Source organism: Ochotona princeps, chromosome 18 (assembly GCF_030435755.1).
Source record: "Ochotona princeps isolate mOchPri1 chromosome 18, mOchPri1.hap1, whole genome shotgun sequence".
Lineage (NCBI taxonomy): Eukaryota > Metazoa > Chordata > Mammalia > Lagomorpha > Ochotonidae > Ochotona > Ochotona princeps.
In genome coordinates this window covers 31,064,497-31,080,817 of record NC_080849.1, presented here as the reverse complement: position 1 = coordinate 31,080,817, position 16,321 = coordinate 31,064,497, and the positions used below count along the sequence as shown (strand labels likewise).

General features: G+C 36.2%; 1 protein-coding gene across 6 annotated transcripts in view; it reads right to left on the bottom strand.

The window, feature by feature from the left end:
• Positions 1 to 16,321, bottom strand: part of NOL4 (nucleolar protein 4) — a 276,838-nt gene that overhangs the window by 58,155 nt on the left and 202,362 nt on the right. For all 6 annotated transcript variants that reach the window (XM_004579558.3, XM_004579559.2, XM_058676997.1 and 3 more), the window contains one exon: positions 5,496 to 5,609. In XM_004579558.3, coding sequence (XP_004579615.2) covers positions 5,496 to 5,609 — 114 coding nt within the window. The remainder of the gene's footprint in view (positions 1 to 5,495; positions 5,610 to 16,321) is intronic.

Here is a 16,321-nt window from a genome sequence, read left to right as displayed (position 1 = left end):
GGGTGGTACTTTGGTCCTGTCATTTTAGGAATGGGTTGTTCATTGGTTTAGTCTTCTGTTGTCATTTTACTGGGATGTTCTTCCCGTTTGCCTTTGGTTTTGGTAGGTGCTATTCCTCTTCACTGTCAAGAGAACATCTCGAAGTATCATTTGTAGGGCAGGTTTGGAAGAGGCAAATTGCTTTTTAACTTTTCTTTACTGTGGAAGAATTTTATTTCATTTTCAAAGACAAAAGAAAGCTTTGCTGGATATGTTATCCTGGGCCGACAATTTTTTTATTTTAGAATCTGGTATATGTCACTCCATTCTCCTCTTGCCTGTAGAGTTTCCTGTGAGAGATCTCCTGTGGGTTTAATTGGCATTCCTTTATATGTCAATTGATTTTTTTCACGTGCACATTTAAGGATCTTTTCCTTATGTTCAATTGAAGAGAGCTTGATTATCATGTGTCTTGGTGAAGATTGCTTTTGATCAAGCCTGTTGGGAGTTCTGTGCCCCTCCTGGATCTTGTTTCCCAATTCTTTCTCCAGATTTGGGAAACTTTCCTTTATTATTTCATTAAATACATTTACAAACTCAGCTTCTCTTTCTGCACCTTCTGGGACTCCCATAGCTCTTAGATTTGGCCTCTTAATAGTGTCTTTCAATTCTTGAATACTTTTTTTGGCCTGATTCAGCTCTGCTTCCAGCTTTTTTGTTTGCTTCCCCCTGATGACAGGAAATATCTTCCAATTCTGAGATTCTTTCTTTTGCTTGCTTCATTCTATTTTGGAGACTCTCCTCTGTACTCTTAATTTGCTCTACTATGTTCTTAATTTCTGATATATTGGCCTTGATTTGCTTTATTGCTTCCTTAAATTCTTTGAACTCTTGTATGTGCTTTTCATTGTTGATTAGAAGTTTTAAAATGAGTTTTATGGATTCTGTGTGCCCCATTTTCTCGATGTCTTCCTCAATTAACTCTGAGATTAGCAAAGGGTTTTTCTCCTTTGCAGGGGAGTTTTTGGTAATATTCATTGTGCCTTTGTCTCTCTTTTGCTCTTGTTCATTGTACTTCTGGTTAGCAGAGTCTTGAATTCCTTGGGGCAGGTTTCTAAGCTGTGTCACCCACAGGTCTACAATGCGATTTTACTTATTGCGGTTGGTACACAACTTTTTGCTTGCAGCCATTGTGTCACAACCTCCAGTGAGTTCCAGGTCTGGGTACTTATGTCAGATTTCCACCGTGGTCTCCACAGCCCCAGCTCCTGGCTCATCAATCTCTACTTCCTGTGATACCATGCTGAGGCTGCACCGTTGTCTCTGCAACCTTTCTCGCACTTCTGGTTGGAGCAGGTCCCAAGATTAGAGAGACACCAGGTGTCCTATATAATTAGGTTGTTGGTGGCACTGATCTTGCCGGAACCTGTTGGACGTTAGGTCTGGGTGCCACATGGACCTATTTTGATCCATACGATGCCACAGTCGGTATTATTTTCCTCCGGGACCAGTGCAAACCACGGAATTCAGCGAGTTCTCACGAGCTCAGCACATGTGCAGTTCACTGTTGTCCCCTGCAGTCCTAAAGCTATTGCCACAGTGTACAAAATGGCACCTGACGTACCACTACTACAGTTCTTAATCTGATGGCCATCAGATCTGAGGGCTACCCAGACCTGTCTTGGATGGAACCTGTAGAATGCCACGTTGCTGCAGTTCATCAGAGTCAAAAATGAGTTCACTCCCAGCTCAGTGTATGCTCAGTCCTTTCCTTGCCTTTGCCTCCTTACGCAAAATGGCATCCAATTCAGCTCTAGGGGGCTGACTGGGCTGTGAAATCCACCCTGTTCTCACACTGCCCGTCTGGGATCTGCTGCTCTGTTTCTGCTCCTGGTCAAATCAAATGGACCAGCAGGATGGACAGTTCTTTGTCTGGGTTTACCTCCCAAGCTCCCAGTGAAAGTCCCTTCCCACCTGGTTGCTGGTGGAGTTCCGGCTGCTGGTGGAGTTCAGATGGCTGTTAGTTGAATGCCGCTGGAGCATCAGTCACTGCAACACCACACCATTGTGTCCACTGCTTTCCTGTGTCTGTCAGTCTCCAGGTACCCCTCTGCTGTTGTTCTGTTCTTTCCTATTTCCTGAAATATGTCCTCTTTGCTTCATCCTGATTAAATGTTTTTCCGTCCATTTAAACATGTCCTGTACTAGCAAAACACATGTATGTGAATAAACTCTGTTGGTGTGATTAACACACTTAAAATTGGCACTTTCAGAAAGGCTAATATTGTATTTTTTATTTAACCATTGGATTCTCCCTTTATTGTGAGCCTGCTTATGTGAGTATGGGCTCTATTAGTTTGCTTGTTTCAGGCCATGAGTTTCCCCCGAAGTGGAGACAATCAATGAAAAGGTGTTGCGGAATCATAGAAGGATTTAAAAGGTATATAAACTCCCAGTCTGACTTGACCATGTGGCTGCAGCAGATCCTTCCACTTCCCTCAGCCTGTTTCCTTACATGTAAATTAAAGTAATATATCGATGGATACAGAGTTTATTGAAAGAGCATATTTTTAAAAGCCTGTACATATATTTCTTCCTCAATTCACATAAATCCCAAATCTCCTGGGTATTTTTAGGGAGTAGAAAGACCATTCCATATGGAGGGAACACTAGACTTTCTTCTTAGGTGTGAGGCCTCCCAGTAAACAGCCAAAGTGTGTGAAGTCACATAGCAAGAGACAGAAAATACAACCAGTAGGGTCAAAGTCTATAAGTCCACAGGTTCCCAGCCACTTTAGCCTCCACCTTTGAGAAAAACTTACAAAATCCCACCCTTCAGTATTGGTAGCTGTTTTCCCCCAAGTGGGTAGAAGCTTTAGGATGCAAACTTGAACTCAAATTAAAACCTTGAAAACGAGGCTGGTGTTGTGACAGGTTAAGCCACTGCCTGAGATAACAGCATTTGACACACAAGCGCAAAAGTTTGAGTTTTAGCTGCTCTGCTTCTGAACCAGCTTCCTGCAAATGTGCATGGGAAAGCAGAGGATGACGCCCAGGCCCAAGCACCTGGGCCCCTGCCAACCATGTAGGGGACCAGGATGGTATTCCTGACTTCAGCTTGGCTCAACCTAGACTCCGACTGTGGGAGCCATATGAGGAGTGAGCCTTCTATCTCTGCTACTCTGCCTTTAAAATAAATAAAAGCAAATCTTAAAGAAAATATCTTGAAAGCCATTACAGCTTTCTGATGCTTAGTCAAGTATAATAGTAAATTGTGAATTTTTGGTACTAGAGGTGGTATTTGTGTAACACTTGAGGTACTTGAGAAAATGGTGAACAATATATCATAAACATTATGTATGTCTTAACAATACCTTAAACAATACATAAATCTTAATCAATACATATATCTTTAACAATATATAAAATCAAATATAGCATGCTTTCAGATATATTGCCCTATATAATCCTGCTGACTATAAATCTGATATTTTTATCCTTAATTTCATGGGTTAGAACAATAGTAATATGATTACAAGCAATACTTGTGAATAATCAGTTTTGCAAAAATACTATATGTAGTATGTATCATGAAGTAGTCATGACATTCTCTTTTTAAAAAAGATTTGTTAGTTCCTACTTGAAAGGCAGATTTTGCAGAGAGAAGACGAGTGATACATATATCTCCCATCCCTGGTTCACTCCCCAAGTGGTCACAATGGCCAGAGCTGAGCTGATTGCAAGTCAGGAGCCAAGAACTTCTTTCCAGGTCTCCCATGGGGGTGCAGAAGTCCAAAGACTTGAGTCTCCCTTGCTTTCTCAGGCCATAAGCAGGGAACTCAACGGGACATGGAGTATCCGGGACATGAACCAGCACCTTTAGGGATTCCAATGTTGCAGGCAGAGGATTAGCTTGCTATACCACCATGCTGTCTTTAGACATTTCATTTTTATAACAACTCTAAGTATGTTTGATACTTTGCAAGGATGTTCCTGAGTATACACTAGGTAGATGACACATGGCTAGATGACAAGCAGGAGAATTCATACAGTTCTCAGGATTCTCCGATTCCAGTTTCTAGAACTGAGCTATTTTCTTAAACGGATTTAAGTAACTCCTTAGTCAGAGGAATACTGTTTATGTTTTTCTAGATTTTTTTTAGTATACACAAAAAATCTGGGCATCAAAATCTTCCTTTGCAGGCAGAATTTATCGATGCTTACCACTACTATGCAGAATGCAAAGTACTGATCATGACTTTATCATGTATAGTCTTAGTATGCTGTGATTGTCAAACTCTACATAAAGAAAAGCAAACAGAACTGAAATAGATTGCCAAAGTTCCCACAGTTAGTAAGGGTAGAAAATCAGCTCCATTTACCTCCAGGATATGCAAACCTAATCATTATGCTAGATGAAATTACATTTATAGATATAATAATGATAAATATCTCACTTGGGACATGAGTATGTGAATAATACAGAAAGCATGATTAAAAATTCAATACTGGTATTTTCAAATACATTTCATCCAAAGTTAATATTATATTTTTATGTAACTTAAGAGTTGATCTTTTGCCACATTCGTAATTATTAGTCCGTAACATTTTAATAATCAACATACCAAATCAGTGTGCACACTATGCTGAAACATTTTCAAATACTCTAAACCTGGCATGCAAACATTTGTTTTTTCATAGAGGCCTAGTAGTCAAGGAAAACAGGGCAGCAGCAAAGTGCTTTTGCCTCACTTCATCTCAATCATAACAAAAACAGGAAACATCCAGTTTTTAAAACAATTTACAAGGACACAGCACACTTTCACTCATAACTTTAGCATCGTACCTTATAATTTCATCCTTTACTGTGGATAATTCAGAAAATAAGTTGGGAAAGAGAAGGGCATTTTAGAGAGGAGGAGTTACACAGAAAGATGAAGGTAAAGGAAAATGTGAGACAAATAGCACAATGCAAAAAAGGACACAGCGCACCAAAGCCACATATAGACCCCCAGAAAGGAGACATAATGAGATGCCATGCGAAAACTGGAGAATCAGAAATGTTATTCTGAGCTCAGGACATGAATTTTCCTTTCATTAGACTCCCATGTTACAGCTTTCTAGCTTTTTAAAGTTATGACACACTTTACCGACACTCATCAAAATCTATTGGCATCTGACTTAGATCAGAAATGGAGAATTTGATTTTTTTTCCTAAATGAACATATATTTCATGAGTGACAGTATAAGATGTTGAAAGTCCTGTAAATGGTCACTCAGAATCTTTTATTAGCTTTTAAACTGGATGCTAAACAGAATTATAACTTCATTTTCCATTTTCACTAGACATTTTGGTTTGATTTTCATTGTCAAGTTTTCAATCATTTTTGAAGTCTACATTTCTATCATTAAGGCCCCAAAGCTGTATCTCATAAGAGTGTTTGCTCTTCTACATCCACTGACTTAAGCACACCTGCTCTAGCGGGTGCACACCAGCCTCCAACCCCCCTGTGTACCTGTTGTCTATCCAGACGCATCCTCTTGGCGGCATTTCTACTCTCACTCTCACAGGCTGATGCCAGAATACTCTCTGCGACTGCTGAAGTAAGGTGGGAAGGGATAGGTCGAGACTAAAAAAGAAGAGAGAGAGAGATGACAAGTTATTAACAGTATCAATAATAGAGCAACGTTGTTCTTAGAAGAGCTCAGAGGAGCATCAACAAGTGCAGGAGACACAGTTATTGGAACTGAATTTACTTCAATAGAAAAACAAAATGGAAAGATGAAAAATGAAAGCTAGTTGGAAGTTAAAGCTATCATTGCTACAGAGATCCATCATTCATCCTTAGAGCTCCATTGTCACAAGTATTCAGTCTGGGCCAGTAAGTTTGAGTTTGGACAACCAGTAGCAAAACCACTAACTGGATTTTGCAAATAAAGTAAGCGCTTTAGTTATTTTGTAATATATGACAATGCACAATGAAACAAAACAAAACAAATGACAAGGCTAAAACACAACTGAAAAAAACAGACACACAGACCATGTCAAATCACCTCATAATGACTATTTATCATCAAAGTTGTGACAAAGTGGATTTCAGTAAAATATCTTAAAATATTAATATTAACTTTAAAATACGAACTAAAAAGTCAGTTCTAGAATGCTTTTAATATAGTGTTTGATTTTGATTTTTACATGTGAAATGTTTGTTTACTTGTATACATACATGTGCATTTTACTTACAGAATTTTGTATGATTTAATATGTACAGTTTGCCAGTTAGCCTCCACAGAAATTAATCCCATAACTCAAATCCTAATTAACTACAAATTGTTTATAACTCTCATCATAATTTGATATAAATATAGAAAAGCTCTCTATTCTTCTATAATGTTATGCAAAATCATAACTGAAAGATTAAGTGCTTAATGATACAGAACATTTTCAATTAAGATAAGCAAATGATAGATAAAAAGTAACAAGAAAAGCAAACTGAATAAGATAGCAAAATAATGTGAAATTATAAAATGAAAGTGTCTTTTTGGAAGCTAGCAACAGCAGCATACATTCTTAAGGTTTTCAAAGCCTCAATCTGACATGCATGTGTGTATGAACATATATATAAATATACACACACATATATATGCAACTGTGAATTAACTGAGATTTACAAACTTTTTTGTATATGAAAGACCTTTGTGACTTTACTGTACATGATGTACTCCATTAGATTGATCCATAGAGTTTATGTCTCAAACAAAATTCTAGAACAAAAATTCCAACCATGGTGTTGTAACAGACACTTTTTTGTGACATTTTTTTTTTTATAGTATAAGAAACCAGGTTCTAACTTTTTGTGAACTAGATAGTCATACTTTCTGAAGCTATTTCAACATGTTCTCCCTGCTTGCACCATTGCAGTAGCCTCTGCAGGCCAAAAGTAGGAGACGTACAGGGTGTATGTCTGGAATGATGGCTGGTAATATTCGTAATAAAGCAGAAGAATGTGTGGAATGTCACTTTTGCAAAAGAAAAGGAAGAGGGTCCTGATAACGGTGAAGAAGTGCTTTGAGAAGAAAATTCAAAAGTCAGGACTGGGTAGCAAGCTAATCTCCCCACAGTGCTGGCATCCCATATGGGCACTAGTTCAAGTCCTGGCTGTTTCAATGCCAGATCCAGCTCCCTGCTATGGTCTGAAAAAGTGGTGATGGATGGTTCACAGTTCTTGGACCCTTATATCCGCGTGGGAGGTCTGGAAGAATCTCCTGGCTCCCAGTTTGGAATCACCTCAGTTCCGGCTGTTGTGGCCATTTGGGGAGTGAATCTGCATGGAAGATTCTCTCTCTCTCTCTCTCTCTCTCTCTCTCTCTCTCTCTCTCTCTCTCTCTCTCTGTACTCTGACTTTCAAGTTAAACAAATAAATGTCAGAACTTTGCCTTGAGAACAGAGAAGAGGGTATCCAATCCTAAAATAATAATAGGCCATAAAACAAAGTAAGGTTGATTTCAGAACTCATATTGCTTCTTCATTTTATTCTCTACTTAACCAAATTTAGCTAAAGCATTCTAATTCAGAACCAATAAATATTAAGTTACAAAATATTAAGTTCCTCAAAATTAATACTGTAAGTCTCATGGGTATCATAACTGTTGTCCTTTGATTGAAATATTTTGTTGCAGAAAAAACAAGAATAAGAAGGCTATTATGAAAAAAGCCAAATTATTTGATTGGAGTTGACATTTTAAATAGTGTGTTCACACTTTTACCTACTACATTATTAGATCCTTCCTGTGCTTCCAGAGATAAATTTAATATAAGGTAAATAAAACATCAATAATGTACCTTTTATTAACCCAATTACTGACAATATAGGGGATTCAAAGACAAATTTGAGTTTTTGTTATCTTTTCTTTATTGGGGGATGAAAATAGGGGATGGAGAATCCCAGACTATACAGAATTGTATGATAAATTAAAAAAAGAGAGAGTATGTGAACCCCTGAGATTTACTGAACTGATTAAATTATATTATTAAACACATAGGTTCCTTGAATGCACACATTTTTTAAACAAAAAGAATATAAGGTGAACCATCCTCTTAAAATGATTAAGTAGTTTTCCTCTCCAATTGTTTTTATTTTTAACAAATAAATTACAGAAACCTCTAGTAAACAATACAGGTTGTTTTTCATAATAATTATGTACTTCAGAAGAAATAGTAGTGAAGATAGGCTGTTTTTCAGATATGTTAAATTGGTTTTCTCTGACACTAGAATAACATGTTGGCTGAATAGAACTAGATATTCTCTAAGGTCAGCTGATTAAGTAAAATGTCAAGCTTTAGAAAAAAGTCCATTTCAAATAACAGTTGACCTACAGATAAACAGAATAGTTTTGAAAATAAAGTTGTTTTATTTTACTTTATTTTCAAATAATTTGATAACTGTAAATTGACATAGAAATTATCTAGTACAGTTTTTTCTTCTCTGAACTTTGAAGAAACTGAAAACCAAGTGGACAAAGTAATTTGTCTAAGCACTTATATGGTTAGATATAGAACCAAATTTCATATCATCCAATAATTACATCTTTCATTTTCCTATATTACATTTCATCTTTGATAATATTACATAATTTGTAATTATTACAGTAAAATAAATTCTTCAAAAACTAAAAACTTGCTTAGAATAAAAAATTAAGCGGGCCACAAGATTTTCATAAGGACACATTACAATTGTCATAATTCTTCGGGAGTATTGCAGAGAAGGGCATAATTCATTCATAAAATTTACCTTGTAATCAAAAAACACATGGGTCTACCAGACATTACACACAATGTGTGTTTTTCAAAGATTTAGTGTATTTCATATGTATAATAAAATGTTTCCCCTCCAATAAATAAAAGGACTATCGTATCTTAAGCTTTAGATAAATACTGACAAGTGCTGACTCGGGCGGCCAGATGGTATGGTGACAAAGCCTGCAGTGCTGGCATCCTGTATGAATGTTGTGTATGTCCTGGCTGCTTCTGCTCCAGCTCCTGGGCAAAAGCAGTAAGACATGGCCCAAGTGTTTGGGCAGCTGTCACCCATCTGGGACACTGGGAAGGAGCTCCTTGCCCCTGGCACTGTGCTGGTCCAGTGCTGGACATTGCAGCCATCCTGGGGAGTGAAACATCAAGATGCAAGATCTCTCTATTTGTCCCTCACTTTTTGTAATTCTAAATTTCAAAATAAAGAGTAAGTTAATCTTTTAGAAATAAAATTATGGTTGATACCAGCTGATCTCCTAGGTCATTCAGGCATCAGTATAAAAAGCTTAGATTTGGTATTTAATCTTCCACGCAGTTCTGGGAAAATCTACAACATTATTAATATTTTAAATAAAAAAACTAAATTGAAGTTTTGGAGATTATATTTCTTGATCCCAAACAGGCAGCCATATAGGTAGAGATAGTTGGATTCAAGTCTGAATATGATAATAAATTTGGAATAAAAATGCATGATAAGAAAGTATTCTCTTATAAACTGAGGGCTCTGTGGGTATATAAAGAAAGCTAGAACTCAATTCTATATATTCTTGTGGAAGAATTCATTTGTCCTTAAAATCATTAGCAAATAATATAATCTATATTAAGCAAATAAAACAATATCTTCCTAACAGCTTTCTCTTAACATAACTGAAATCTCATAGTTTTTCCTAATACAGTTCTTCATTAATAGTTCAAAGATAAAAATTCAACTTATCTGTTAAGTATCATGTTCTAAACTGATTACACCTAAGCCCATAAGGCTTAAAGTTGGAGCACCCAGAGGTGCCAAAAATTGTGGTATACGAAAAATAACAATGTTCAGCTGCATGTCCAAATTGAGAAAGCCAGAGTCATGCAGAATTGTTTTTTTCTTTCTGTGCAGCAATCATGTTAAAATCCCTTTGCTTTCAATGTGGATAAGCCAAGAATAAAGACAATGTTTCCAAATACACACAGAATTTGGTTATGCTGTAATTGATATTATTTTTCCTTCATAATTTGGCTTTTACTCATTTTATAACTCAAAATATAGAAAGAAGTTAATAAATTTTGCTCCTTTCTATCCAAGGAATTTAAAATTATTTATCACTACTCTTGATAACGATGCTCATATGATGTCTTCTATTTTTTAGCTTCACTTTTGATAGCTGAGCATCCAACACATCATTAGTGGGGTATGCTAAGAGCTATAGTTGGACTCCCCAGAGCAAATGTTGAAGGTTTCCTCCTATACCAGTAAGAGTGACCAAGAACCTTGTAAATTATCTTGTATTAACTGCAGGTAAGAATATTTTGACAAGATATCAAATGCAAAGAATTTAATAATTATTTACAAACTAATACATATCTTTTGGGTTGAAATTGTCTTAGTAAATATGTTATTTGATACGTATCTTAGAAGAAGCTTTGAAATAATGATTAAAATTGTGCATAGTTATACACTTTACATGATCTATACAAAGATGAGGAAGATCTGTTATCTATTTCTCTCCCTGGATGTGAGATAATGTTCTCACTAATTATCTCTTCGTAATTAACAGTCATTCTCAACCGGGAGTTGAGTTGAACTCTTGCTAGCACCGGTCTTATGGTAATAATTATCCATGCTCAAATCAGTGATGGCTGTGTCATTAAACAGATGGCTGATCTATCACATGGAGCTTTTGGGGTTTAAAAAGTAGCATTTTAATTGGGGACTTAAGACTTGATTGCTGTTGGCACAATATAAAATGTGTCTTTGCTTATACATGCCAGTAAAATCAGTACACCAATAACTGCTTCAATTTTTTGGTGCTAAAACTGCAAACTAATAACTTTAGAGTTCTCTGAACTTTTACATTAGAATGCTGTGGCATTTTTAGAATTTTTAAAAGTCAATTAAAACAGGAATGTAACATTCCACATGGTTAATTTCTTTATAGACTCCAGCATTTACGTAAAGCTTATCAATACAAGACAAGGCCAAAAAGGGAATAATTGTGACGTCTACCCCCAAGGCTCTTTGAAGATATTTAAAGCAAACAATTTAGGAGACAGTGATTAAGTAGGATCCTAAATTACAATTATTCCTCCAAATATTGGAACTTGGTAAGATACATAATCAAAAATGTCTACCACACATCTTTCCCAAATGGTATGCATGCCCAAGGGCATAACGGCATAAAGTATAGAAAGTTTCAGCTCATAGATGCTTCCTTCTATCATCCAGATAATTTGGCTTACCAAATCCAGAAAAACAGATAGTAAAGCAAGCAAATCAGTCTAACATAGAAATGATCATGTCATCACCCACTTGCTATCTATGTAACTGCTGTTTCAATATAATTTTTGTGATTCTTACTCTTCCTGCTAGATATCAATATTTTCACTGTTATAAATGCAAAATTGAGGGTAAGTTAGAAAATTTAGAATAGCAAAAAATAACATCCATACTGTGGGCTTTGTGTTAGAACACAACTACTATCTTTAAGTATTTCTTTTAAAAAACATTTAATAATTGCTTTCTATATGTCAGGAACTGTGTCAAATTCCGAAATACAAACATGAACAATGGTTCTGCCATCACAGAGAATACTCTGCATGCTAGTACAAACCCTAACATGTATAATACTTGCAATAAAATGTATTTATTACAGAGTTAAGAGCATTCATCAGCAACTCTGAAATCCTAACATTATACAAACAGGGAGCTCTTTCAAAAGCTTGGGATACTTCAGTTGGTAGAAAAAACTGAAATGTAAATACTTGTAGACATTTTTGCCCTGATTTCTGTAAATATCCAAATGTTTCACTAAAACCTTTGTTTATGTGATATTTTCCCAACCACTCTGTTGATGTGCCATACCATGAACAGAATATATTTTCTGTCATGTCCCCAAGCCTTAAAAGTTCTGATTTCTGAACCATAGCAAAATTCAAGATTTTAGATGAGGGTTGAGGATGTGAATAAAACTAATAACTGTCCTTATCATCGACCATATGGTTTTGATGGAAAAGATAAGCAAAATACCTAACCAACAATGTGTTGGCCACCTCAGCTACACCTGGTTAATCATGGCCACTCACCCTTTTCTTCCCGGTAACTGTTCCAGTAGGTCAATATTAGATCTTATTAGGGTCAAGGTTCTTTCATGGGATCTGAAAACAGGGCAGATGAACTACCTCTGGGTTGTGAGTTTTAAGAATGGAAGCTTATAGCTGCTGATGACAACATTCCTCAAACACAGGTCTGCAGGAGTTGTCTGAGAGGTAAATCAATACACGAGAGAACCGCTAATAAGGCAAGAGGCAAGTCCCTAACACTTGAGCCCAAGGATCCCAGTCATGTGAATGAATACCTCCATATTCAGCTGTTTGAGAAAATTCTGGTGGCTAATTTGCACTTTATGTTAGCCAAAAGACTGAAAAATAATTGTCCTCAACTAGAGGAGTGTATTTTAAGTAACAATTGAATTTAGGCCAATAAACCTTCATGTAGGCTACTGCCGGAAGTGTTTTATTACTGATCTATGCTTTTGCCCTAATTTTATAATATGATTGGTCTTTAATAATGATCTTTCATAAATTTATGGGGAATAAATTCCTTGCGCTTGATACTTGGCCACACAGTTTGTTCATTATGATCTGACAATACCACTGGTTCAAGACACAAGGTAAATTACCAACAAAACAACATACACTAATTTTTGGGTAAATGATCCTTTATTTTAATTTCTACTAGGTAACATAATTTAATTATGAAAATGAGCAATTATATATAAGCATACATTTTTTGAATCATGGAAATATTTTCCTCTAATACTTTTTTTGTGGAACTAAAAGTGCTCACCAATTCTATTCACATAATTACTAATACTGCTTTTTGTGATAATCATCAAATAGATATAACTACAAAAAATGTTTCAGGTGAGAGAAGTGAAAAGTCAGTAATGCAACCGTCATTTTAAAGATTTCTAGTATAGCAAGCTATATTTTTCAGTTAGCAGTAGTTTTTTAAAGCTTTTCTCTAGTGGTAGCTTTTAAACTGAAGTATCAATTGCACAATACTTTGAAACATATAGCACACAAGAACATTGAACTTTCTCACAACTGATTTTCACAACAAAGTAGTGCATTAGGTAAACATCTCTTCATTCACTCAATCTTTCATTCAACCAACTTTATTCAATTGAACATTAATTGAATAGCTTTCAGAAGCAGCTCCTTATAGTATGGAGGACATTGTGAATGAAACAGAGATGAATGAGATAAAAAGCATAGTACTCAAAGGACATAATTTCTTAAGTAGGACCTAAAACAATATATAGATCACAGCGAGATAAGACAGGAAAAAACGAAACTACGACAGAAGTACCACAAAGTACAATTTGCACAAACAGAAGAGAAAGAGATATGGCTGCTCTATGTTAAAAGTGAGGATTACATGGATAAATATATTTTGTTCAGTCCTGCAAATACTTTGCGATTTTGGCACAATGATGATTTTCCAGCAAAGAAAACCAGAGAACTCAATTCCAGATAAGACTGCATTGTATCATGTTCTTCATAGGTACAGGGAGGGATCAAAGTAGGAGGTTTTTACATTTGTTATTTCAGGTCCTATTGTTATCCACGTTTTCTCATAGGAAGAATAAAGCTCAGAAACCAAAGGGTCCATATGCTACAACTGGTAAATGCGTATAAGAACCGATATTAAAGGGCCTGGTGGTATGGCCTAGCAGCTAAAGTCCTTGCCTTGAATGCACCGGAATCCCATATGGGCGCCGGTTCTAATCCCGGCACTTCCACTTTCCATCCAGCTCCCTGCTTGTGGCATGGGAAACCAGTCGAGGATGGCCCAAAGCTTTGGGACCCTGCACCCGCATGGGAGACCCGGAAGAGGTTCCAGGTTCCCGGCTTCGGAAAGGAGCAGCACCGGCCGTTGCACTCACTTGGGGAGTGAATCATCGAACGGAAGATCTTCCTCTCTGTCTCTCCTCCTCTCTGTATATCTGACTTTGTAATAAAAATAAATTTAAAAAATCTTTAAAAGAAAAGGAATCGATATTAAAAAAAATCAGGATGCCTCTTTTCAGAGTAGCTTACCAATCTTGCAATATTTCCACTGTTTTCCTCTGAGGTTAATTACCCTTATTTTGGGGTACATTTTGTCAGCCCAGAGTCAGGCTGAGTTTGGTGTCCGTTTTCTGAAGTATTTTATTCCTTCTTTGTATGAAAGTATAGTTTAGTTGTGCATTAATTTACAATTTAAAAGTAAATTCACTAACAATTTGGGCTTTTCCCCTTTCCTTTGCTTTTTCTTTTTTCTTCTTCTTTTTTTTATACTTCAGAAAGGTTTCTGATTTGGAAACAAGCAACTTTTCATTGTAACTGGTTTTCTCTTTTTCATGGTTTTTGCTTCACTGTGGCACATTTCACTATGCTGCTGAATATGACATGGATATGTTTTATTTCTACTGTTAAGCACTAGTCTACTTTTTTCTGTTCATAGGACTCATGGTAAAATCAACTTGAGAAAAGTCTCCATCACTGTACTTTGAATGTTATCTTTTCTTTATTCTATTTTCTCCTTTGAGACAACCATAGATCCATAGTTATTCATCTGTTCCCCATCTTACATTTTGTTCATATTTCTTCTATTTTTATTTTATGTGGGTGATTTCTATATTCCTACGCTTTAATGCATTGATTTATTCCTTCTCTATATCTTAGATTCTATTTAGTACATCTAGTAAAGTTGTAATTTCAATGCTTATACTACCTGTCATATTTAATTCTTGACATTGTAATTGGAAAAATCTTAAAAATTTTTAGGGTCTTTCTAGGGTCCCAGATATATATATTTCTCAGCTTATTTCCTCACCTAATCATAGACACTCTACACACTATATCTGTATGTCTACATATATAGATATCCTGTACACAGCAGGCATTTCAGATCCAATCCCTAATCTGTGTAAGTCTACATTCATTGTTTTATTTTCCTAGGTTGTTACCCTATTCAATTCAAGGCTTATAATTATGTCTGTAAGTTTCCTCTCTATTTCAGGTACTTGGAAATTTATTCTTCCGTCTTCTGACTTCAGATAGATATTTAAACAAATATTATATTCATTATTTATGTCTGTGATCAGAAGATAAAGGTGTATATAGTGGGGGTACTCCATGAGGTTGAGCTGAGCCTCAATGTCTTGATAAAACCTAAATATCCAATGATGTGTAACTATGAGAAGTATGATGGGCTTTGGGAAATTCAGCAAAGAAAGAATAGGCAGAATCAGCGAGTGGTAAAATTCAAGCTACAAGTATGAAGAAAGTCAAGGTGCATTCTAATTTGCTAATAGTGGTATAAATGACAATGGGCTATTAAGGCAGCAGGTAAGAGGATTTTTCTTGGTTGTTTACCTGATGAGGTACAACAAGAGTAAAGGGAACAGGTGGTGGAGAATATAAAGGAGTCAATGTGATGTACCAAGAACTGGCTAATATTTGGAATGAGATATAAAAGATTTGGAGATGACTGGTATGTCAATTGTGAGTAGGCATGAAACAAACAAACAGAAAATTTTTCTAGGAAATGAGGGAGAGTGATGCAATCTTCAGATTTTAGGTCAAAGCCGTAATATTATCTTAATAATAATTACACAATGGTGAGAACTCATGGCTGTACAAGGGGCATTCACGCAAGACTGAGTGGTATTAAATATAATCCCTGGGTATAAAAGACCCTGGATAGCATGTCATTGAATGACAGACTCATATTCTAGAAGGGAAGAAACAAATGGCTTTTAAATTGAGGGGCCTCTTGTCCAAGGAAGAGGAAAAGGAGAGACTGAGCTTGGGAAAGAGCAGGAATGGTTGGTGGGCTGATGTTCTGCTGAAGGTATAATGAGATGGGGAGGGGAGATGGAAGGGGTGGTTATCAAAGGTAACTAACAACAGACACTGCAGATGGACCTGAACATTGTTAATACTGCTTTGAGCGCTAAGTCTGATGTAAGTTCATAACGAAGTACCGATCACTGATGTTGAAAAGGCGAAAAAAAAAAAAAACATGAGACCAGAATGATAATCAGAATTACTGAGGAAGATGTTTTAGATCATAATTTAAAAGAGATATCATGAACAAAGAACTCAGAAGATGTGAAAGAATTCTGAGGGATGGCAGATGACAACTATGAGAGAAAGGGCAAGAGTTGGTACACACAGCCGGTGGGGGATACAAACAAAATGTGTTTGCTAATTAGCATCAATTAAATTAATTGGTCGCCAGGGGACCTGTATCTTTCTACCCATGTTTTGTGAAAAGTG